General features: G+C 39.7%; 2 protein-coding genes across 3 annotated transcripts in view; both read right to left on the bottom strand.

Moving 5' to 3' along the window:
* Window positions 1–16,207, bottom strand: part of LOC108266011 (interleukin-6 receptor subunit alpha) — an 18,260-nt gene extending 2,053 nt beyond the window's left edge. The window contains exons 1-8 of one of the 2 annotated variants that reach the window (XM_047154968.2): window positions 15,861–16,207; window positions 11,505–12,182; window positions 9,661–9,784; window positions 5,939–6,111; window positions 5,657–5,811; window positions 4,516–4,663; window positions 1,545–1,585; window positions 156–207 (exon numbers count right to left, since the gene is read on the bottom strand). In XM_047154968.2, coding sequence (XP_047010924.1) covers window positions 156–207; window positions 1,545–1,585; window positions 4,516–4,663; window positions 5,657–5,811; window positions 5,939–6,111; window positions 9,661–9,784; window positions 11,505–12,182; window positions 15,861–15,948 — 1,459 coding nt within the window. In that variant the 5' untranslated portion in view covers window positions 15,949–16,207. The remainder of the gene's footprint in view (window positions 1–155; window positions 208–1,544; window positions 1,586–4,515; window positions 4,664–5,656; window positions 5,812–5,938; window positions 6,112–9,660; window positions 9,785–11,504; window positions 12,183–15,860) is intronic. The other variant, XM_017468946.3, reaches the window with a different exon arrangement.
* Window positions 16,208–18,788: 2,581 nt separating this feature from the next.
* Window positions 18,789–26,349, bottom strand: part of atp8b2 (ATPase phospholipid transporting 8B2) — an 85,236-nt gene continuing 77,675 nt past the window's right edge. Inside the window, exon 28 of the mRNA XM_053680397.1 lies at window positions 18,789–19,050. The gene's annotated coding sequence lies outside the window, so the exon portion shown is untranslated. The remainder of the gene's footprint in view (window positions 19,051–26,349) is intronic.

The following is a 26,349-nucleotide window of genomic DNA, read 5'->3' as shown; positions in this document are numbered from 1 at the left end:
TTTGATCTACTTGTGTTTTAGATTAAATATTTAGTTTCTTTTGAAAATGACATTTCTAAGAGGAAAACCACACAAGTTAGGTTTATTTTGCCTCATGAGTGAATATGGACACAAACAAATAAACACAATATCCACCATCTCTGTCACATACTCACCCACTTCAACTTCTGGCCTTCCAGACCCTTCAGGAAATATCCAATCTGACTCCTAATACAGTGGGCCGATAAGACAGCTCTTAAGAGACATGGCGTATATGCAATCAAGAATGAATTGAACAGAAATTGCAGAATACAGTTAACGATAATATACTGAACCTTTTTCTCCTTAAATAGACAACACAATTAAACCTTAATGTATTCTCACTTTCAAACAAAGTAACATGGACTATTTCACTTTAATGACTGAAGAAATGTGATCTGAGCCAATATTAGTTCTATTATATCTATTATGTATTAGGAGTGCAGATTGTGTACTTGCTACATTAATACCTCCTCCGCACTATCCAGTGTGTGCTTCTACACTACAGTGGTGTTTGAAAGTTGTGAACAGTTCACAGGCAGATGTCCTGCCATTTTCCTTTAGACTTTGCTGGTATAATTCAGAATTCATTGTTTCATCAATGATGGCAAGCCGTCCTGGCCCATATGCAGCAAAACAGGCCCAAACCATGATATTACACAATTTGCTCTTGGAGTAATCTTTATTAGTTGACCCGACTCCTGGGGAGGATAACAATGGACTTGAATTTCCTCTGTTTGTACACAATCTGTCTGACTGTGGATTGGTGGAGACCAAACTCTTAATAGATGGTTTTGTAATCTTTTCCAGCCTGATGAGCATCAACAACTCTTTTTCCGAGGTCCTCAGAAAGCTTCAGTTTTCATGCCATGATACACTTCCACAAACATATTGTGAAGATCAGACTTTGATAGATCTGGCTGCTACTGCAATAACTGCTATGTCCATATATGGTACAAGCTAATCTGCTGAATACTATGTCATAATATGTTATGTTTATATTCACACCAGTTTTTATTATACCTTTACTCTTTTACACTACCTGTTATAGTATATCTGACACTTTCACACTAGAACTGTGTACTGGTCGGTGCTACACTGTCATTTACTGTGCCCATTGTCCTGTTTTAATATTTACTGTACTGTCTTCTGGTGTTTGCACGTGCACTTTATATAGAATGTGTAGGTCTTATTTGGTTCGGTGTCGTCTCATGTGGTTAGTGTCGTGTTTTATGTAGCACCGTGGTCCTGGAGGAACGTTGTTTCGTTTCACTGTGTACTGTACCAGCTGTATATGGTTGAAATAACAATAAAGCCATTGATTTGACTTGACTTGATATGACTACCGTGCATTATCACTGGACAGTAAATTGACAGTACTATAAAGTTGTATTTTGTCCTATTAGCCTTAATGCCCCAAACCTATGTAACTACCTAACTATGACCCTTAAGCAATATTTTAATTCCTCCCTACTGTGTGTGTATATGTGTCTGTATGTGAGTGTATTTGGAGAGGCAGAACTTACCAGACTGGTATTAACGTCAGGGGCAACAGTGATTTCAGGAGCTATAAAGACAAACATACACAATTATGTTATATTGTGGCTTCTTTTGTCTGTCCATTTTTATCTTATGTCCCCATTTTGATTAACATACGAAATAATTTTGTGGGTACATTTCACTGATCTCATGAGGAAATTAACTTTTTTTGTGGGCACAGGTTAACCTAAACTGGACAGTTGAAGTTTGGGAAAACAATGTCACTTGGTCTTTTGCTAATCTTTCTAAAACTGTTTAGTTTTAATGAGTATGTGCCCACTGTACCCTCAGATTCCTTTTCTTGGCTGACAAGAGTGGAACCCGGTGAGGTCTTCTGCTGTTGTAACCCAACTGCCTCAAGGTTCAATGTGTTGTGCATTCTGATATGCTTTTCTGCTCACTATGTTTGTAAAGAGTGGTTATTTGAATTACTATTGCCTTCTTGTCAGCTTGAACCAGTTTATCCAATCTCCTCTGAAAAGATCAGCAGTTTCTTATATACTCAAACTAGCCCATCTGACACCAACAGCCATGCCATGGTAAATGCTACAACATGACTGACTGATTGGACAATTGCATGAATGCGCATGTGTACAGATATTCCTAATAAAGTAAATGGAGAGTGTATATACAGTAAATTAACAATACTATAAAGCTACTATACTATATGTGCAATACCAGGGTAAAGGTTCATTTTGCAGTGGATTTTCTGACATGTTAGCATAATTAGTTGTATCTGTTTGTTTTAACATAGAGGCTCTTTTGTTTTTTCCCTTATTATGTATTTCAACATGCATATCACAGCTTTGAGTACTGAGCTCCCATGAGAAGTGATTGAGAAATGTCCTGCTTGCATAACGTCACTGCATGTAAGGATTATTTTCATCTGTTTGGCTCACTGCCAAGGGACTCCTAGCCACCAGAAATCATGTGCACTCTGGGAATGCAATACACTAATATCTGGTGAGAGATAGCAAACACTGCTAACTTTCAGAGACAAGTATTAACTGAACTGGACTGCTTGGACTGTAAAGTATACTGTACAGTATAAATTTAAATATATTGCTTATTTAAGAGTTTAGTTTTATGAATATATAAAGGTGGTTGACACACAAATCGTCTGGGTTATGCATGTAACACTTTGGGGAGCACTCTTGTGCGCGCGACCGGCATCTAAAACTTATGTAAAATCATGCCTATTTATAGGCCTGCCGTGATCAGGTGACGTGGCAATTACGCGTGTTGCATGATATATATATGGCACCTGTGAACCATGCTGTCAGCCTCTATTATCTGAAGCGGTGAGGCAATTCAGAGGCCTACCCTGGTTTGACAAAGCTACGCAACGTCTCGTTCCTTTCTCAGTAAACAGGGTTACATGCGTAGCCCAGAAGTTCCCTTTCAAAGGGAACTCCACGTTGCGTTTAGCATAACACTGTGGGAACGAGAATACCCACTCCGTCATACCAACGGGATGCCCCGGTGAACTCGACACAACAGGGAAGCAACTGGCTGAATGCCGCCATATGTCGAGCTCCCTCGGCAGGTCTGCTTGGTATGCCTGCAACACTGTCATTGTCTGCAGTGACCCACAAGCAAGACTACTACTGCATAGGGCATAGGCCTTGCCCACCAATGCCACAGTGGCCTTACACGGTGGCTTGGATGGCAAAGCCTGCCCCCCTAAATTACCTGCCGTCAATGGAGAGAGGTAGCTTGCAAGCACCTCCTCCAACTTCAGCATAGCTAAATAGCCATGCCGTTCATTCCCCACAATAATTCCCCGAATAATCTAACATCGTGGGGTTATAAATACGGCTTATGAATGGTTTACCCTGAGAAGCCTGATATTTTGTCATGCACTTCTGGAAAAAAGGGGAGTTTTCAGCAGTGTGAGGGATTTACTTTCACTGGGGAGAAAAAAGCTCATCCAGCCTTAGTAATCACTTCAAGCAACTCTTTATATGCTGCTCTCAGTTTTTAGCACACCATTCTGGAGAGGAATTACTATTATTTTTGTGTGTGTAGGTGGGGTTTTTTTTTGTTTTTTTTTTGCTTTCCTTAGCGGAAGGAGGACTCGTGACGCGAGCTCCAAAATCCAGTGGAGAGCTGGACCTGGAAGACAGAGCAAGAGATAGAGCAGCGCTCGTCTCCGGCTCCTCTTCCGGATCCATAAGAGATCCCCCGGACCTGAAACCCAATTCGCTTCGGCTTCCGAGAAGAAATCGAGTCGCGAGCGGAGCTGCCTAAAGTAAGGCATTACAGTGCGCACGGTCAAACCTCTCGAGGGCTGCCTTCGCATCCTCCACACCTAGACACTTCACACAGAAAGTGTGCACTGTTCCCCGTGATGAAATGGGAGCAAGGCGTAACACACTTCCTGAATTCTCTCACTCATACTTTTCTCTCTCGCTCATTCTTTTTTTTATTCTTGAAAGGGAACTATTTTGTACATGCATGTTTATGTAATTAATAATAACCTCTACGATCAATTTCTTTAAATTTCATGTTGATGTCCTTTGAGAGCACTGGATTCACTGGTTCATGTTCATGGATCTGCACGACACCTATTTCCATGTTCCCCTCACCCCAGAAAACCGGTGCTTTATGAGTTTTGCTTTCCATGTTCTGCACTTCTCACTACAGCCACTCTCTAGCACCATAGGTGTTTTTTGAGATGTACACAGGTAGCCCTGTCTCCTCCGAGGTCTAGAGGCATTAGAATGCTGCTGCATTTGTCAGGGCACACCCACCTTCCTTGCTTATATTATGGCTCTTTGTCTCATGATATACTCAGAGACAAAGATGGCCACTGCAAAACAGAGATTTTGTGTTTCTGCAACAGTTTCTGCATGGATTTGGGATTTGGATGTATAATTGAATTGTTGTGCATAATCATTTTGAACTTGTGTCATAATTCTGCAGTTGACTGCATGTATGTATATGCACTGTAATTACATGTCCATGTGTGTGCATGCACAGGACTAGTCCAGTCGCTCCAGTGCCCTTCATACTCGTCTTTTGCTCGGATCTGAATCTCGTGGTCAGTGTGTGGCAGAGCATCCAAAATCAACCAGTCTCTACTCTCCAAGACCACCTGCTGATACTACACACACACACACACACACACACACACACACACACACACACACACACACACACACACACACACACACAAATAAACATATTGGTTCTTTAAGATTATGTGACTGTATATTTACCCCAATTTGTATGTAAGGTTCTCTTATACTGTATACCCTTTTTCAGATTGTATTTTAAAGATAATTTTGTAAAATCCAAATAAGCTTTACAGATCTTAATCTGAAAGGGTTCAAATGATGTATTTCCTGCTTGTTCAATGAACCATAAACAATTATTGCACATGCACCAGTGTAACAGTCCTTAAGACACAAACAGTTTACAGGCGGTAGGCAATTAAGGTCACAGTTACAATAACTTAGGACACTACAGAGACCTTTCTACTGACTCTGAAAAACACCAGAAGAAAGATGCCTAGTGTTCCTGCTCACCTGCGTGAACATGCCATAGACCTGCTGCAGGAAGGCATGAGGACTGCAGATGTCTGTAATGTAAGATGCCTAAGACGGTGCTACAGGGAGAACGGAAGGACAGCAGGTTGTCCTTGCAGTGGAAAATTACGTGTAACCATGTGTCCCCCCCAAACGTGATCTAGAACTTGTGAATGCCTTGGTGGAAGAGTGGAGTAACATCTCACAGCAAGAACTGACAAATCTGGTGCAGTCCATGAGGATGAGATGCTCTGTAGTACTTAAAGCAGCTGGTGAACACACCACATACTGACTGTTACTTTTGCTATCGACCCACCCTTTGTTCAGAGACTCATTATTCCATTTCTGTTCATCAAATGTCTCTGAAACTCGTTCAGTTTATGTCTCAGTTGTTGAATGTTTTTATGATAATACATATATTTACACATGTTAAGAAATTTGCTGGAAATTAAAGCAGTTGAATGTGAGAGGTCGTTTCTTTTTTTGCTGGAGTATATATACAAATATACACAGAAGTAGAATATGAGAACACGCACACACACACAAACACACACACACCTTGATTCTACCTGTTTGGAATGTAGAGGACGATATCTAAGCTGGAAGCGAAGGGTGTAGAACAAGTCCCACATCCAGGTGGTAGGTGACGACCAAGAGACATTCAACATGTGAGGCTCACCCTTGACTGGCTTCACTTTAACTTCAACTGGAGGATCTGGCTTAACTATGATACAGAGAGAGAAAAAGAGAGAGGGGATAGGTTTAAACCAGTAACATACAATAGCATTATAATCAGATCTACACTACAAATATGACAATACCCCCTCTCCCCAACACACACACACACTCACTGATGTTTTGAGGAATGTAGTTGTATGTAGAACTTGTGGAATTGCCTGCTGTGTTGGTCACACATAGTTGAACTGTATATACATTTCTGTCATTTTCCATACTGGGTAACGCACACTGACAGCAGGAGCATGCATCAGAGTATGAACAATTCACATGGGAGATCTTCTCCAATCTTAAAAGAAAGAGAATGAATAGTTGCAGCTGCTTTAGTGGGGTTACAGTACATTTCCAACATACGAATGCAGTGACAATGATTATTAGATCCAGCACTGTAGTCTAATGTCCCTTTTTATCTGAAATTTAAGAATGACCAAAGATAACAATAATATTGTCAGTTCTGTTTAATGCTACGTTTATAAGAAGTTGTTTGTGTGTATCTGACCACTGAGTCCTGAAATCTTCTTTTCCTTTTTCTTTTGGATTATGAAGAGAAATCATTTAAAAGAAATGCAGAAGCTGAGCAGTGGGACATCATAGCATAACTAGACAGATTAATCGGTTGTGCATTGATGCCAAGATTTAAGTACGACTGGACAGTACCAAAAGTAATGTGGAGTAATGTGAAAATATTAACCCTTGTGCGTCAATTCAAAAAAGTTGCACATACAGTATCTCACAAAAGTGAGTACACCCCTCACATTTTTTTAAATATTTGATTATATCTTTTCATGTGACAACACTGAAGAAATGACACTTTGCTACAATGTAAAGTAGTGAGTGTACAGCTTGTGTAACAGTGTAAATTTGCTGTCCCCTCAAAATAACTCAACACACAGCCATTAATGTCTAAACCGCTGGCAACAAAAGTGAGTACACCCCTAAGTGAAAATGTCCAGATTGGGCCCAATTAGCCATTTTCCCTCTCCGGTGTCATGTGACTTGTTAGTGTTACAAGGTCTCAGGTGTGAATGGTGAGCAGGTGTGTTAAATTTGTTGTCATCGCTCTCACACTCCCTCATACTGGTCACTGGAAGTTCAACATGGCACCTCATGGCAAAGAACTCTCTGAGGATCTGAAAAAAAGAATTGTTGCTCTACATAAAGATGGCCTAGGCTATAAGAAGATGAGGGAGTGTTGCCAGCAGTTTAGACATTAATGGCTGTGTGTTGAGTTATTCTGAGGGGACAGCAAATTTACACTGTTACACAAGCTGTACACTCACTACTTTACCTTGTAGCAAAGTATCATTTCTTCAGTGTTGTTACATGAAAAGATATAATCAAATATTTACAAAAATGTGAGGGGTGTACTCACTTTTGTGAGATACTGTAGGTCCATAGAGGACAAAAATGTCCATGTCCAAAAACTGTCATAAAAATATTACATATTAAAATATAATAATATAATATATATATTAATATAATAACAATCAATAGTATATATTGATTGTTACAGTCTTTGCTATGTCAATGATTAACTACAACATTAATTTTGATGCATTCATATTTTTTATGCAGTGTCAAATGAAAAAAAACAACAAAAAAAAACACCTACCACTCAGGTCCATAAAGGACAAAAATGTCCATGTCAAAAATCTGTCATAGAAATATTATATATGAATATTTTTTTTCACTTTCACTGACTTCAATTTTTTTACCAGCATCATTTCTGATCATAACTATCAAACATTCATTCAATTTCAAAATTTTACCCCTTTAAACGCCGGTTTCTTTACATAATGCAAAAAATCTTCAAAGCTCAGTAACCGTGGGGGAAATAAGTATTGAATGCGTCAATATTTTTTTCAGTAAATATATTTCCTGTGAGGCTATTCACAAGAAATTTTCACCAGACATCAGTATTAACTCAAGAAATATAAAGACTTCACAATATTAAAGTCTATATATGAAGTTATGTGTAATAAAGTGGAATGACAGCAAAAAAAAGTATTGAACGCGCTAAGAAAAAGCAGTTCTCCAAGGCAAGGTAAAGGAAGGGACCAGCTGAAATCTGTAAGTAATTATACCTCCTATATGTGCAAATTAATATCAGCTGGGTTAATAAATTGATGGTCTATAAAAGGCTTTTCTTTACCAAGGTGTCACACAAGAAACATCTCATGATAAGTAAAAGCAAAGAGCACTTTCTCCAAGACCTTTGCAACCTTATTGCGAAAAATATTGATGGAATCGGATACAGACGTATTTCAAAACTTCTGAATCCTCCAGTAAACACCATTGGGGTCATTATCCACAAGTGGAAGCAACATCACTCAGTCATCAACCGGCCACGAACAGGAGCTCCTCACAAGATTTCTGACCAGGGAGTCAGAAGAATAGTCAGAAGTGTAGCCCAAGAGCCAAGGACCACTCAGAAAGAGCTCCAGAAACACTTGGAGGCAGCAGGTGCCATCGTCACAGAGAAAACAATAGGCAATGCACTCCACTGCTCACGCTCACCCGCAAGACTCCATTACTAAAGAAAAGGCATGTTGAAGCTTGTTTAAAGTTTGCTACAACTCATTTGGACAAGCCTATGAAACACAGGGAGAGTGTAGTCTGGTCAGACGAGAGCAAAATTGAAATTTTTGGTTGTCATACTACACACCATGTTTGGAGAAGAAACGTCACTGCACATCACCCTAAAAACACTATACCAACAGTGACGTTTGGAGGGGGAAGCATCATGGTGTGGGACTGTTTTTCATCACATGGCAGACTTCATATAATTGAAGGAATGATGAATGGAGCCCTTTACCGGTAGATTCTTGAGAAGAATCTGCTGATATCCACCAGGATGATGATCATGAGATGTGGTTGGATCTTCCAGAAGGACAATGATCCAAAGCATGCAAGAAAGGAAACTCTCAATTGGTTTCAGAGAAAAAAATCAAGGTGTTAGAATGGCCCAGTTAATCACCTGACTCGAATCCAATTGAACAAGATTTAAAGACAATATGTTTAGAAGAATGAGCCGAAATCACACCTGAATACTGCGGCCCATTAATTTCTTCATACAAACAAACAAAGGCTTCTCCACTAAGTATTAAATACATTTCAGTTAGTGTGTTGAATACTTTTTCTTGTACCATTCCCCTTTATTACACATAACTTCATTTATAGACTTTAATATTGTGAATTCTTTATATGTGTGGATTTCTTGAATTAATACTGATGTCTGGTGAAAATTTCATGTGATTGCAAAAAATGTGTAAAAAGCAAAACAAAACAAACAAACAAACAAAAAATTCAGGTAATGTGAACCACAGCAGCCCAATTTAAATAAAAAAAAAAATTAAATAAAAAATTAAAAATGCAAACTAAAGCATTCGGTGACTGATATAATTGTGGATTTAAACATTAGTTAAATTGAATTGTTTCAGTACATGAGCCACTCATACTACTGAATACAGAGGAATTGAAACACTAGAAATAGTTTCAGTGAGAATTCAATTGGTTTCTATTTAGGATATTAATGCAAGGTTTCATTTTTTGTGTGAAAACTTCACCCTGTGCAAACGTCTGCACACAATGTCCTGACTTGCACACAGAGATGCACTTGCAGAAGTATACATCAGCTCTGACACCCCTAATCATCTACTTAGAATGACACCGTCTGTGTCACTCACTCACTCACTCACTCACTCACTCACTCACTCACTCACTCACTCACTCACTCACTCACTCACTCACTCACTCACTCACTCACTCACTCACTCACTCACTCACTCACTCACTCACTCACTCACTCACTCACTCACTCACTCACTCACTCACTCACCCTTTCCTGAGGAACATGTAACACTGAGGCTGTGGGATGATGGGCTGTCTAGATATCCACTCACACCGGATTTTGCTGATGTGGGATTTCTTGTAGCATGACAGGGTAGGTCTCTCTGGAGGGACTATGAGAGATATAAGAGTGTTTGGGTGGTGTATTAGTCACCAGAATGACACCAGAGGATTTACAGTGAGGGAAAAAAGTATTTGATCCCCCGCTGATTTTGTACGTTTGCCCACTGACAAAGAAATGATCAGTCTATAATTTTAATGGTAGTTGTATTTGAACAGTGAGAGACAGAATAACAACAAAAAAATCCAGAAAAACGCATGTCAAAAATTTTATAAATTAATTTGCATTTTAATGAGGAAAAAAGTATTTGACCCCCTCTCAATCAGAAAGATTTCTGGCTCCCAGGTGTCTTTTATACAGGTAACGAGCTGAGATTAGGAGCACACTCTTAAAGGGAGTGCTCCTAATCTCAGTTTGTTACCTGTATAAAAGACACCTGTCCACAGAAGCAATCAATCAATCAGATTCCAAACTCTCCACCATGGCCAAGACCAAAGCGCTCTCCAAGGATGTCAGGGACAAGACTGTAGACCTACACAAGTCTGGAATGGGCTACAAGACCATTGCCAAGCAGCTTGGTGAGAAGGGGACAACAGTTGGTGCGATTATTCGCAAATGGAAGAAGCACAAAAGAACTGTCAATCTCCCTTGGCCTGGGGCTCCATGCAAGATCTCACCTCGTGGAGTTGCAGTGATCATGAGAACAGTGAGGAATCAGCCCAGAACTACACGGGAGGATCTTGTCAATGATCTCAAGGCAGCTGGGACCATAGTCACCAAGAAAACAATTGGTAACACACTACACCGTGAAGGACTGAAATCCTGCAGCGCGCGCAAGGTCCGCTGCTCAAGAAAGCACATATACATGCCCGTCTGAAGTTCGCCAATGAACATCTGAATGATTCAGAGGACAACTGGGTGAAAGTGTTGAGGTCAGATGAGACCAAAATGGAGCTCTTTGGCATCAACTCAACTCGCCATGTTTGGAGGAGGAGGAATGCTGCCTATGACCCCTGGAACACCATCCTCACCGTCAAACATGGAGGTGGAAACATTATGCTTTGGGGTTTTTTTTCTGCTAAGGGGACAGGACAACTTCACCGCATCAAAGGGACGATGGACGGGGCCATGTACCGTCAAATCTTGGATGAAAACCTCCTTCCCTCAGACAGGGCATTGAAAATGGGTCGTGGATGGATATTCCAGCATGACAATGACCCAAAACACACGGCCAAGTCAACAAAGGAGTGGCTCAAGAAGAAGCACATTAAGGTCCTGGAGTGACCTAGGCAGTCTCCAGACCTAAATCCCATAGAAAATCTGTGGAGAGAGCTGAAGGTTCGAGTCGCCAAACGTCAGCCTCGAAACCTTAATGATTTGGAGAAGATCTGCAAAGAGGAGAGGGACAAAATCCCTCCTGAGATGTGTGCAAACCTGGTGGCCAACTACAAGAAACGTCTGACCTCTGTGATTGCCAACAAGGGTTTTTAAACCAAGTACTAAGTCATGTTTTGCAGAGGGGTCAAATACTTATTTCCCTCATTAAAATGCAAATCAATTTATAAAATTTTTGACATGCGTTTTTCTGGATTTTTTTGTTGTTATTCTGTCTCTCACTGTTCAAATAAATCTACCGTTAAAATTATAGACTGATCATTTCTTTGTCAGTGGGCAAACGTACAAAATCAGAAGGGGATCAAATACTTTTTTCCCCCTCACTGTATGCATCATTTCTCATCAATATGTCAGTGTGTATACTTATGTTTCCTTACTGCCAACACTGATTTTAACCGATGAAACTAGTTTGCCTCTCCTATAGCAGCTGTAGTTCCCTGAGTCAGTCAACCGAAGCGCAGGAAGTCTCAAAGCCCCACCAATTTCCACACGCTCTCGCATGAGCTGACCATTCCGGGTCCACCGTGCCTGCCTCTTAATGGACCTGGTCACTCTCAATCCCTCCACCTTCTCGTCATAGTCCTCATCCTCTTCATATTCTGTGCTGGTACTCCTCTCAGTGCTCAAACCCATTTCCAGGGTTATGCTAAAAGCCCCTCCTTCTTCTGTAACTCTGCCCACACTGTTGGGTTTAGTGGACTGATTAACAGCCTGCAAACCTTGCCCACTTCCCATTTGCACCTTTGCTGAGCTCATAGCCATGTTAGCAGTGGTTACAGATTCACTAACTTTAGCATATACTCCAGTTGCAGTTTGAAGTTTGTGTTTTCCATTGGTGGCAAAGTTCTCAGTTTGTAGATTGTGTATTCCAGTAGTACCAGGACTCTCTCTGGCTTTTTGAGATTTCCAATGGCTAGTTACATCTCCTCTTCTCCTGAGTCTCTCTTTGCGTTTCGTACTCATTACTAATGGGACGCTATCCACAGTGACATCGCCCCTGCATCCCAGGATGACCTCTGACCCCACGTTCAAGGTCAGCACACCAGGATAGGATTCTAAGGGAAAATGAGCATCAAATTAGTCAAATTTTGATATCATTATGTATACTGTTAAAGAAAAACAGATATCAGATACCTTGCAATAAGGTAACATTCATTCACAAGACCATCAGACTTATTAATAATTGTTATTGATTTACTTTTCTAATACTTTTATTTTTAATTTGCCTTTTCACATTGTTGCTACAATTGTTGTGTGATAGTTGTGTTAATTTCATGCAAGCCTCTTCTACTGTGCTAATGATGATGAATATGTTGAGCTATTTGTATTGTTAAATAAAAATATCTTGCAATAAAGATTCATTCACAAAACCATCAGAATTATAATTGGCTCCCCTCCATAGCTATAATTTCTATGACGTCGATTGAATCAGTTTCCATGTCTTTTTAATGCTGTTGTTACAGTAGTTGTGTGATAGTTGTCGCTTTATGCATTCTTTCACTCAATCACCTTCAGCAACCACTCACTGCTGGTCAGAATCATGGTGGACCACTGTTTGTGAGGCAGTAATACACAAGAATAGTCCATCGCAGGGCATTGTATATTTCTTGACATTGTGAAATTTTTTTTTTTTACATGATTCTACTGAGAGTCTATATCACACCAGGGCTTTCCTACATTTTAATACGAAGCTTGTAAGAAGGAATACAGATGAGTCGTTATTTGAGCCATTATTATTACCCCAATTCCGAAAAAGTTGGGACAGTATGGACAATGCTAATAAAAACAAAGAGGAGTGATTTGTAAATGTACTTTGACATGTATTTAAACAAAAAGGTATTTGATGTTTTATCTAATCAACTGCAGAGTTTTTTTTTTGAAGATAAACATTTATTTTGAAATTGATGCATGCAGCGCATTCCAAAAAAGTTGGGACACGGGCAATTTAGGACGATGTGACGAGTTGAAATAAGGTGATGTGAGGCAATCGTCTAATCATAGTATATAAGGAGCCTCCAAAACAGGCCTAGTCCATCAAGAGCAAGGATGGATCGAGGCTCGCCAATCAGCCAACAGATGCGTCAGCGAATAATCTAACACTTTGAGAACAACATTCACCAAAAGACAAATCGGTAGGATTTTAGCCACTTCACCTTCTACAGTGCACAATATAATTAAAAGATTCAAGGAATCCGGTCAAATCTTTTGTGGTCTGATGAGTCAACATTTGAAAGTTTTTGGAAAAAACAGCTGTCATGTTCTCCACGCCAAAGAAGGAAAGGAACATCCAAGCTGTTATCAGCGTCAGGTCCAAAAACCAGCGTCTGTCATGGTATGGGGGTGTATCAGTGCCCATGGCATAGGTAGCTCGCACATCTGTGAAGGCACCATTAATGCAGAAAGATATGTACACATTTTGGAGGAACATATGCTGCAATCCAGAGCAGGACAACACCAAACCACATTCTGCCCGGATTACAAGCGCATGGTTGCCTAAGCAGAGAGTGCGGGTGCTAGCATGGCCTGCCTGAAGTCCTGACCTGTCTACGATTGATAGTGGTGAATAATGAAGCACAAAATAAGGCAACGAAGCCCCGTACAGTTGCGCAGCTGAAGCAATGCATAATGGAGGAATTTTCCCCAATTCCGTTTGTGAAACTTAAACAACTGGCGTCTTCAGTTCCCAAACGCATAATAAGTGTTATTAAAAGAAAAGGTGATGGTAAACAATCGACTGTCCCAACATTTTTGGAGTGTGTTGCAGTCATCAGATTTGAAATCAGTGTATATTTTCAAAAATAAATTAAATTCACAAAGTAAAACATCAAATAATGTGTTAATAATGTGTAATACAGGGCGAATTGAATTTTAAAATAACTCTTTTTGTTTGTTTTTTGCATTTTCCAAACTGTCCCAATTTCTATGGAATTGGGGTTGTACAATAACCAGTCTGCTAGTCGTTTGCTCCTTGTAGCACACATTCACATGCTCTCTCCTGCTCTTCCTGGACTTGTTACTATTTCAATACAAAATAAAAGTGACTTTAAAACTAAGAGTACCGATGTCCTTGCTTAGATTTTATTACAGATTTTTCAGTATTTAAAAGAGAATTCTCAAAACATTAAGATTGAACCAGCTATGATGAGCATAGCTAAAAGTATCAGGGTATCAGGGACCCTAGATGCAAACTACCTGAAGCCAGGACTTCTGAAAACAAACAACATGAAACATAACCTCTGGTATAACATTGTACACCGATCAGCCATAACATTAAAACCACCTGCCTAATATTGTGTAGGTTCCCCCTGTGCTGCCAAAACAGCTCTGACCCATGGAGGCATATACTCCACAAGACCTCTAAACACATGCTGTGGTATCTGGCACCAAGACTCTAGTAGCTGATCCTTTAAGTCCCATACGTTGTGAGGTGGGGTCTCCATGGATCAGACTTGTTTGTCATACTTCTACTTCCCATAGATGCTCGATCAAAGTGACATCTTTGGAATTTGGAGGCCAATCAACACCTTGAACTCTTTGTCATTGAGAAATTCTTCCATTGCTCCATGGTCCAGTTCTGATGCTCATGTGCTCACTGTAGACGCTTTTGGGTATGGACAGGGGTCAGCATGGGCACTCTGACCGATCTGCAGCTACGCAGCCACATACACAGTAAGCTGTGATGCACTGTGTATTCTGACACCTTTCTATCATAGCCAGCATGAACTTTTAACCAAGTTGTGCTACAGTAGCTCTTCTGTCGGATGGGACCAGATGGGCTAGTCTTCACTCCCCACATACATCAGTGAGCCTTGGGTCCCCATGACCCTGGCCAATTTACCAGTTGTCCTTCCTTAGAACACTTTTGACAGGTACTAACCACTGCATACCAGGAACACCCCACAAGACCTGCTGTTTTGGAGATACTCTGACCCAGTTGTCTAGCCATCACAATTTGTCCCTTGTCAAAGTTGCTCAGATCTTTATGCTTGCCCATTTTTCCTGCTTCCAACACATCAACTTTGATAACTGACTGTTCACTTGCTGCCTAATACATCCCTCCCCTTGACAATTGCCATTGTAATAAGATAATGAATGTTATTCACGTCACCTGTCAGTGGTTTTAATCTCACTGAGATACTAATAGACAAAACCAATCTGATCATTTGAAACTCATCTTAATACCAACCTCAATATATAAAAAATAGAAATATCACTTTATTAATCCCAGAGTGAAGTTCTATAAATGCAAGATGCACTTAATCATTTTATCAAGTAACTACAGCTACAGTTGCCATAGACAGATTACTGATTAGCAGTCACTTTGGAGCAGTTCAAGACACTATGTTGACTTTGGAAACAAGTAGTTGATATACATTCATATTAAATTTATGTTTAAGGCATTTGGCAGATGCCCTTATCCAGAGTGACTTACATCTATCAAATTTATACATCTGAGTAGTTGGGGGTAAAGGGCCTGCTCAAGGGGCCAACAGTGGTAGCTTGGTGGTGCTGGGGTTTGTAGTCATGACCTTCCGATCAGTAAGCCAACATCTGAACCACTGAGCTACCAATGCCCATATTGAGTATATTAAAAAGTTATTTTAATTGGTGATCCTTTATATAAGACACCAATTGCTGATAAAATGGATGTGACTACTGAAAGTAACAGCCAGATCATCTTCCTCATTTGTTTTTAAGAGCAGCAGCTAAAATGAAGGCTATAGTTCACTTACCTTTCCGAGGACATGCTGGACTGTCCTGACCAAAATGCACTTTGGCCGCACACAGCACAAGTAGAGTAAGTACAATCAGGACGCTCATGACTCAGTAGTTCACCAAATAATTGCAGTTGATGAGGATCACAAACAGGAACAAGAGAAACATCATGAGAAATTAAAGGATGGATCATTAAATATCACCTCATTATCCTTTTTTTTTTTTTTTGCTGTTTGCTTTTGGTTTGAACTACAGTGTTTAAAATTCAGCTCAGTCTGTCAAGCTCAAGCCAGTTCTTAAAAATAGCGTTTGGTAGCTGGGCGGTTGTTTTCCCTGAAGTTCTTCCCTCCCTTCTCCCTCTCTCTCTTTCTCTTGCTAACTCTCTGTTTGATAAATTGCATAATAACAAAGCAGGGTCACCCCTCTTAAGTACACATATGAGACAAATAAGGCTGTGCAGAAGCAGGAAACAGGATGGGAAGGCTGATGTGGCACTGGAACAAACTAGAAATATATTGGAGACCTATAGAATAATTTCCAGAGTTCTCAGAAGATGATGGATAATGGAAAACCTATTTCTAAGATTGTGAAAGGTTGTTCTGGTTGTTCAAATATATCCTTATACAACTCAATTAATTTCAACATGTATAATATGTTACAGTCTGCATTTCACCTGGACTTTCTGTAATCCTTTTTACAGTGGAGTACTGACATAAAATCACTGGAATTGATCTCATCAATACTGTCAGTGTGATATATGCAAGAAAAAAAAAAACAAATATAGTTCTTAAATAATAATCTTAAATAATTTGCCCATTACATTAGTGAGAAATAAAGCAGCACGCTTAAAAGGTATGAGTATGAGGCATAGCGTTTCAAAATGTCTGGTGAGATAGTGAATCAAATACAGCAAAATAAATACAGTTCTCAGCAGCAACTCTAAATGCACGAATAAATCAAGCAAACATCTGTACTTGAGCTTTCACTCATTTCCTACTGGATGTGCTTGTGAGAAAGCACATGGTGAGCATTTTAAGAGACAGCACATTTCAAAGAATCAAACACTACTGGCTGTAAATGCCTAAAACACGGGGTTATATTCCCCTTAACCCATACTCAGACCACCAACAGCTTCGCAAATCCTATTGTAGGTCATACACCCTACAAAAGGTGTGCTTGTTTTTACAGTGCTTCAACTCTGTGAGTCTGTCCATGCATTCTCCTAAAAATAGCATCAGGTTCATTGGGAAAGGAAGCGTATATACACGTTTCCAATATGATGATTACACATGCACTGTAAAAGCAATTAAGTCACTAAATATATGGCATATTCAATAATTAAAATGTTCTAGATCATACAATCTGTTGTCCATTTTCACATGGCTGTGTGCTATTAATATCTAAGAGCCTTTTAAAGAAAATCTTTCCATATAAATTTATGTGCACTACAAGACTGTAACTTCTGTATCCACTTGTGCAATATTTGTCATGCTTAACTGGACATCATTAAGACTGTTGCTGGGGACAGGGTCCACATTTGTTTGTCCTGTGCTCTTTGGACATGTTTCGTGGGGGCCAATCAGAGGGGATGATGTGGAGAGGGGTGATTGTTTGGTGGCAGTTTTCAGTGAAAAATACAGCTCCAAATGGAAAGTGCTTTCTGGCTCCAGAGTAGATCAAAATCACAGTTATCATAAATCCTTAAAGACAGTAATGAACACTGTCTTAACACATACATATGAAAGAAAAGAGGACTAAGAAAGTATGGATATTCTGCATTAGGTTTATCTGTGTTAAAATGTGGCAATGAAATGTTTATGAAAGTGTCAACATTTCCATGAATCAAATATCTCACGCAATATTGTACTGTCCATTGAATTAATGCAAACTTTTTCTCAGAGATACCATGCTTCTCTGGGTGTCTACTTGAATCTCACATATGTGTTTTAATGGGACAGAACATTGGACAGAACATTAAATCCCACCCAGAAGCCACTCCAGAAGTAAACTTCATAACCAACTGCCAATCACTGAAATGGTAACGAGCATGACTGACATCTCAAACCTAAATATGTCGGCATCAGTCAGTATCTCGTGGAGACTGCACTAGTGGTGTAAATATTTGTAAATAATTACAATTGCAAGTATAAAGTTTAGTTTGATTATTTGCATTAATTTAAGAGATTTGCTGTTCAAAATTCTAGCTGGCTATCTGTCACTTACTTATTCAGATAGCAGCTTAGCTACTTGTTGGCACAAAATGGCAGAAACTGCTAATGTTGACCTAATTTTTAAAAAGTCTTATGATGGTCATATTTATGAGGAGAGACTGAAAGTTAAACAAGAAAGGCAAACCAACACCCAAGATTTGAATGAAAAAAACAGAGAGCAAAAAACAAGGATTATTAGTCTTAGATTTTATTGAACGCTCACCAAGCAAGCCTACCCATTTTCTACCACTTTCAGCGGTGGACAGGGGTCAGCATGGGCACTTGGACCGGTCTGCTGCTACGCAGCCCCATCTGACAACTTTCTATCATAGCCCGCATTAACTTTTTCAGGTATTTGTGCTACAGTAGCGCTTCTGTGGGATCGGACCAGATGAGCTAGTCTTCACTCCCCACATATATCAGTGAGCCTTGGGCGCCCATGACCCTGTTGTCAGTTGCCCTTTCTTGGAGCACTTTTGGTAGGTACTAACCACTGCAGCTCACAAGACCTCCCATTTTGGAGATGCTCTGGCACAACATGAACTTTTTTTATTTATTTATCTGTGCAACAGTAGTGCAACACGTAATATAATAAAGCAGTCAAAGTCACATAAAGCAACAGGGGGCTCATCCACCAAATGTATTTGAAATGTTAGAACATCTCATAAAGAACAACAAAAGCAAAAAAAAAAAACAAAAAAAAAAAACCCATTGATAAGATATCCTAAACATAATTTAATTTCGGCCCTCTTCAATTTCTCATTGGTCAAAACATTATTGAAAATTATTATATAATGAAAACATTTCATCAAAACTTTACTTAAATACAGAGGAGTTTTTGGAATCATAGGCCTTGTTCTCAGTCATTCAACTCTCACTCTTAGTATGTCTACTTCTCTCACTTGCCAGTGGACGTTTCCTCTGTAAAATGATGTTGAGAAAGACGGCTGGCTCCACTGTGCCGTGCTACTCTCCCCCACCAGCCAAACAGCGTTTCCTATGAAAGACAGCACAAGTAGCGCTAATGAAATGTTAACCAGTGAATAAAAGGCAGACATGCCCCCTAAGCAGATGCATCCTGCTATTTGCTTCTCTTGTGAATTAAGGATGCCAGGGGAATTTTATAGGGGAATATTTCCCCTAATTACAGCATCTGTCTTTTAAATGCAGCTAAACATATTTAACAGCTTTAAGCATATTTAAATCTTATTGTGGGTCATAAACCCCTGGCTAATAAAAAGATTTATAATAAAAGGTGTTTCCACCGTGCGTCTTCTCGGAGTCTGTCCAAGCATTGGTTTAAAAATTGCATCAGGTTGCACTGGACTCAAGGGAACTATTAAAGTATGTTTACAATTCTCAATGTGGTAATACGTTTAATAAAATAATCCACCCAGAAACAGCAGGAAAATATATACATTCAGAGAGCACTTTATTAGGAACACGATACTAATACTGTTTAGGGAATCCCTTTGCTCTCAAAACAGACTCAATTCTTCATGGCAGGGATTCCACAAGATGTTTGAAACATTCCCTTGATTTTGGCCCATGTTGACATGATAGCATCATGCAATTCCTGCAGAATTTTCAGGCACACTTTCATGCTGTGAATCTCTTGTTCTGCCACGTCCTAAAGGTGTTCTATTGGATTCAGATCCAGTGACTGGGAAGGCCACTGAAGAACCTTGAAGTCATTATCATGTTTATGAAACCACTTTAAGATGACTTTTGCTTTGTGACATGGTGCATTATTAGGATGGAAGTAGCCATTAGAAGATGGGTAAATCGCGCCCATGAAGGGATGCACATGGTCAACAACAATACTCAAACAGGCTGTGGCATTCGAGCCATGATGGATTGGTATTGATATGATTAAGCAATTATTACATAAAAATTGTCCATGCTATTTTGACTGTATTTTCAATCACTAAATAACAGAGTCGACAGAAACAGGAAGAAATTTTAATGGCATGTTCGCCATCGTGCGGAACACTTTAGGGCACTAAACTGTACTTTTCCCTTGTCACTGAGATCTTTTGTACCTTTAGTGTGTCTTTTAATAAAAGATACCTAGAAATGTGCATGTAGTGTACCTATGCATTCTTGCTATAAAAGTTCGATAACGTGGTCCTGAAGGTCCAATTATGCACCTTAAATCATTTAAAAATTACAAATCAATCCCATTACTATGTAAAGGATACACAGTAATGTTACAGTAGATATGTACAGTTCTGCCCAAAAGTTTGCATACCCCTTGCAGAATCTGCTAAATCTTAATACTGTTAACAAAATAAGAGAGATCATAAAAATCCCATGTTGTTGTTTATTTAGTTCTGTCCTGAATAAGATATTTCATAACATGTTTACATATAGCCCACAAGACAAGATAAAGACAGTGTAAATTGTTATTATTTACAGCTTTTTTTTTTTCATTCAGTACCGCCCTTCAGATGCTAAATAAGATAGTTACATGTCTCCCAATAATACTAACAACTTATACCGATGATCCTGTTCAAAAGTTTACACACCACTGGCTCTTAATATATTGTCAGTGAGCATCAGTGAATGTCTGCACCTTATGTAGGCTAATAGTACGAGTCCCTCAGTTGTCCTCAGTGTGAAAAGATTGATCTCGACATCATATAGCCACTGTTGGAAAGGGGTCAAATATTCAGAAGATGCTGGAAAAGTAAAGAATGTGCAGGACCTGGAAGAACAGTGGGCAGTTTAACTGCTCAGGATAAACAAGGGACTCATGAAGAACTCTCACAAAACAAACACAGTCGTGGATCATCCAGGTAACGACACACAGTGTTAAGAATCAAAGGTATGTAAACTTTTGAATGGGGTAATTTTTAAAAATAAATTCAGCTATTGACTTTTCTTCTCTATTATATGTAAACATCTGTTATGTGAAATATCGTATTCAGGACAGAACTAAAACAACAACATGGGATTTTTATGATCGCTTTTTTTGATAAAAGTATTAAGATTTTGCAGATTCTGCAAAGGGGTATGCAAACTTTTGGGCACAACTGTATATAATAGAGTGTACCACACCAGTGACAAGAATTTGCACCATTTTATTAGAGTGTTCCATCTCTTAATAATTATTTCCAGAGTCTGAACTTTAGGACAAGCTAGTCATTGAGTTGGCTTTAAGTTTCTGAGGATTTATAACGATGAAGAATGCTAAATATTACCTACCTTTTTCACACTTTCTCTTTTATATTTGTTTTGAATAGGCTAAATATATTCTACACTGAATTGCCCCAACTTGTGTTTGTGTGTGTATGGTGGCCTCCAATGGACTGGGATGACAGCCAATGTCCCAGAATAGGTTCCAAAAGCACCACAGACGTGACCAGGACAAACAATTTACTGTAATTGAATGAATGACTGTTAAATATCTTTACTCATTTAACTTGCTTTTCAAATAGCTATTTTCTCATTTGGTTGTACTAAATGTAGTAAAATATTTAATTTCTCAGTAGTACTTTTGGAATATTGTCTGACAGTTGCTTGTCTAAACCAGTTACTTGCATTTAATTACAGTCCAGGTCTCTTATAAAACAGTTACCCAGAGAATCTGTCTGCATGAAATTTCAGCTACCCTAAATATAGTGAGTTTTCATTTGCAAACTGACAAAAGGTCTCACAGAGCTTCTCGTAACCTTGTGCTGGTTGAACATCCCATTCCCAAGTTCTTATACTGTGCCTCCACCTACTGACCAAAGCCACCGTACTGTACACGAATCCAGAGAACATTACACTTGGAAGATTAAGACTTAAAATGTAGTCATACTAGAATGTATGAAACTAAACACCAAATACAGTGATGTACTGCCATGTCACAAAAATAGTGCCTTAATTAAGCTAAATAGATCCAAATGTACAGCTGTGGTTAAGCTGGGATAAAACAAACAAAAAAAAACAAAAAACAAAGACAACAGTAGAATTTTAACAAGTGACAGGTGAGTAGTCTGAATCTCAGCATAATATAGCAGCTAAATAAACATTCAGCACTTAATTGGCCCAAAGAGAGAGAGAAAAGAGAGAGAGAGAGAGAGAGAGAGAGAGAGAGAGAGAGAGAGAGAGAGAGAGAGAGAGAGAGAGAGAGAGAGAGATGGAAAGTGTATGTGCGGTGCTTGGGGGTGGGCATGTTTTTATATCTTGGATGGATAGGAATATGTTACTGTTTCAACTTTGTGGTTATTTAATAAATAAAAAAATACCCAAAAGATTTCCTTTTGGTTAGTGAAGTCAAGATTAGGGTTTGGTGTAGGTGTAGGCATAGCATTAATTACCTGCATTAATAATTGGACTATAATTAATAATATTAGATTGATAGAATAATAGAGTGTGTGTGTGAGTGAGTGAGTGAGTGAGTGAGTGAGTGAGTGAGAGAGAGAGAGAGAAAGTCCTCACCTTTTGTTCTAGCCTTTATTGTCCCTTTTGGCTCAGCAGCACAATTTCAGGGTATGATAATGGTTTTTTTTTCAAACAATCAGAATGGATTTGTGAAGCGCATCCACCATTTCCTTGATTGTGTTAATGTGAAATACAGTACACAAGCTGTATTGGTTTTCAAGAGTGGTTGTAGTTTGTGCTTCATCATCATCATCATCATCATCATCATCATCAAACCACAAGCCAGGACCTCCTGTGCAAAAGGCTCATGGGGGAGCTTAGAGTGATAGCATTTGTAATCTTTAAGACTTTAAAAGTAGTTTCGATTCATTCTGTGGCTATATAAAATTATAGGCTAATTAATATGCTTTTAATATTATGAAAAATACCAGGGACTGGTGAGGGAGCTTTATTCTGGCCTGCATTCCTGCACCCAGGGGCGTGAACAGACACCACCATCATGAACTGTGAAATACAGACATATCCATTCATTAATGAAGAGCACAGAGCAGTGAGGTGTTTTCTGATGTTGCAGACATGGGTGATGGTGAGTGGGAGGTGGCCAGTTAGAACCCCTGAACACCCAGTGTAGGTGTTATTCAACCCAGTCAAGTGGGTTGATGCACTGGTCATGAGTAAAATCATATAAATAGCATGTGTAAAGACTGATCTGGATGGCACAGACAATGGCTGACCTTTATAGATTGAAGATTCAGCACACAGAGTTTTGCAGGGAGGAACTTGCTTTTTAATAAGCAGGAAACATTTTGGCAAGAAATTGGAGTTGGTTTGGCATTTCATCTTTCATCACACCATCTTTGAGCCAAATGATGACACATCTTACATACCGCTCACACTGCAGTACATTGCATTTCCAAATGCAGCAGTGGAACAATGCATTATGAGGGATTTTCATGCCACCACAGGCTTTCCAAATGTAATTAGGGCACTAAAATGCACAAAAGTAGCCGTAAATTCACTCGTTTAAAAGGAAGTTTTTCCATATATGGCACTTTGGGCGTGTTCCTTTATATAAACATTGAGAAGCAGAGCAATTTAGAATGTGTAGGATTTTCCATCACATTCATCTGTGCGTACATATGTACAATGTCAGTTCTGTAGTGCATACTGGCAGTTCTTAGGCATAAAATTAGAACCTGTTTTACACGTTTTGATAAATTGGACACCTTATTTGTGAGGCTTGTCGATTAAGCACAGCAGTACTCACTGCGCCTTCCAACCCCCAGGACAAGAACCATGAGCAAAACCCACAAGATGCTTAGCTTTACTGAATACATTTTTTATTTTTATTATTTATTATCATTATTATTTTACACATATTTGAATATAACAAATTCATACCATTTCCATTATTAGAGAAACGTGACATCGGAAAAACTTGAATAACTACAGTAAAAGTCTACACACTAAATGTAATTCAAAACTTTATTATCTGCAACCAGCAAATAGACAAATATTAAACATAACTACAAGTAAACTTTATACGCTACAGTAATATCTCAAGATGATATAACAGCACTACCAATACACAAATCCGTACAGCCATATTTTCATTTACTAAAATCACCATTCATCTAACAATCCCTTTTCTATACCACTTATCCTTAAGGGTCATGGGGAACCTGGAGCCTATCCCCGGGAGCATGGGGCACAAGGCAGGGCACACCCTGGACAGGATGCCAATCCATCACAGGGCACAATCACATACACTGCAGACACTTTGGACATGCCAATCACCCTTTATTCATTTAGCAGACACTTTTATCCAAAGCGACTTAAAAATGAGGAAATACAAGCAAAGCGATATATCAAACAGAGAACAATACAAGTAGTGCTACTATACAAGATCTTTAATTGAGTTCTAGAAGAAGCAAAGTGTGCAGAGTCAAGGAGTAAGAACCAGAGTAAGTTTTTTTTTCTTTTAGGGGTTAGTTAAGTGCTCACAGAAGAGGTGGGTCTTTAGCTGTTTTTTGAAGATACTGGCAGATTCTGCTAGTTCTGAAGTTAGAATGAACTTAGTTCTGAAGTTCATTCCAACACTGCTGGACAGATAGTGTGAAAGTTCTGGATAGGGCCTTGAGCCACACTAAGTTGGCACTACTAAGCATCGGTCATTGATTGATCGCAGGTTGCGTGAGGGAACGTAAGCCTTCAGGAGAGTGTTGAGGTAGGAGGCTGCTGTTCCAGACAAGGTCTTGTACATGAGCATCAAGACCTTGAATTTGATATGGGCAGCTACATGAAGCCAGTGGAGGGAGATGAAGAGGGGTGTGACATGGGTTCTCTTGGGCTGGTTGAAGACGAGATGTGCTGCTGCATTCTGAATCATCTGAAGGGGTTTGATGGAGCTGGCTGGGAGGCCCGAGAGTAGTGCATTGCAATAGTCCAGTTTTGATATGACAAGAGCCTGGACTATGTCCTGAAGCATGTCTTTGGACTGGGGAGGAAACTGGAGTACCCAGAACATGCAAACTCCACACACGGCTGTGGCGAGAATTGAATCCACAACCCTGGAGTTGTGAGGCGAACGTGCTAACCACTAAGCCACCGTGGGCCCCTAAAATCACCAATTTACAATTAGTTCAATCCAACACTGCACACATTCCATACCGCACCTCACTACTGCAGGACCTATCTACAAACATTTCCCTCAGTTATGCCTGAAACCCTGGACGGTTTTCCCAAGAATTATTGAATGGGTGAGGCGAGGACTAACCACCACCTCCACTTTATGCTTTTGCTACTGGAATTTAATCATTACTGGCACAAGCTGATAGAGAGTGTAGAGCGAGAGAGTTAGAGGAGACATCAGAGGTGAAGGAGAAAGGGGGAGAAACAGCGGAGAGGAAAACGGGTTTGGGGGGCCAGTTTTGAGGCCCCTGCACCTTGGTTCTAGGGAGCTGAGTAGGAGAGAGAGGAAGGAGTAGGAGAGAGAGGGAGAGAGTGAGTGCGAGGGAAAGGGGGGACACCTGGACCAGTGCTCACCATCATGTGATCCTCCACCAGCTGCATGGCTTCATCCAGGGTCGTGGGCCAGTGGCACTGGACCCACTCGGCCATTCCTGTCTGGTGTCCATCTACAGCTGATACTCGACCACACCCCTGTCGTTTCCTCCTCTTGCTTCGATGTGGTCGTTGCACCCCCTCTGGTCTCACCATGGTAGATGCTCTTCCCTCTGGCACCAGTAGGTATATTGCTTGACCCAGGGATCCAGGCCCTCCTAAGATTTGGGTACTTCAGGAGCCGCACCTTAAGGGTAATTCTCCCCCAGACCACCAGAAAGTACCCTCACTCACATTTTTGAATGACTTCTACTGTAGACTGTAATCACCTCCTGTGTTTGTGCATACTTGCTATGTGTTCCCTTGATTAGTTCCCCTAAAAAAGTTCTGTTTTCCCTCCTCAGTTGCTGAGTATGGTGGTTGTTTTACTGTTATGTTGTTGTGTTTGTATTGTGAGTAGCTTGCATTTATATTGTTTTCTTAGCCTTGCACTGGTCTAGTTTTTTGGTTATAGTTTTTCTAGGTTTTGGTTCTTTCCTTGACGGTGTTTGTTAGTTGTTTATTTAATAAAGTTTATCTGCACTTGCTTCCAGCTTCCCTTGTATTAGTTAAAACATGCATGCTGTATTATCGTAAGATTGGTTTTGAAAAAGGAGTTAGAAATAGTATGAGCACGTTTTCTTGGGCATTAAGTAATCAAAATAATATTTTTGGTTAATCTTCATTTTTGCTTTAAGCTTCATTATAGCAACTTTTTCTTGACAAACTAAACAGACACTTCTCTCTGATCTTAGTGTAAAACCACTCATTTTGCCCACTTGCCTTTCTGCTTTCTATCATTTTTTTTTTTTTGCCTGGTTTC

This window comes from Ictalurus punctatus, chromosome 1 (assembly GCF_001660625.3).
Source record: "Ictalurus punctatus breed USDA103 chromosome 1, Coco_2.0, whole genome shotgun sequence".
Taxonomy (NCBI): Eukaryota; Metazoa; Chordata; class Actinopteri; order Siluriformes; family Ictaluridae; genus Ictalurus; species Ictalurus punctatus.
This window is presented reverse-complemented; position numbering and strand designations above follow the sequence as displayed.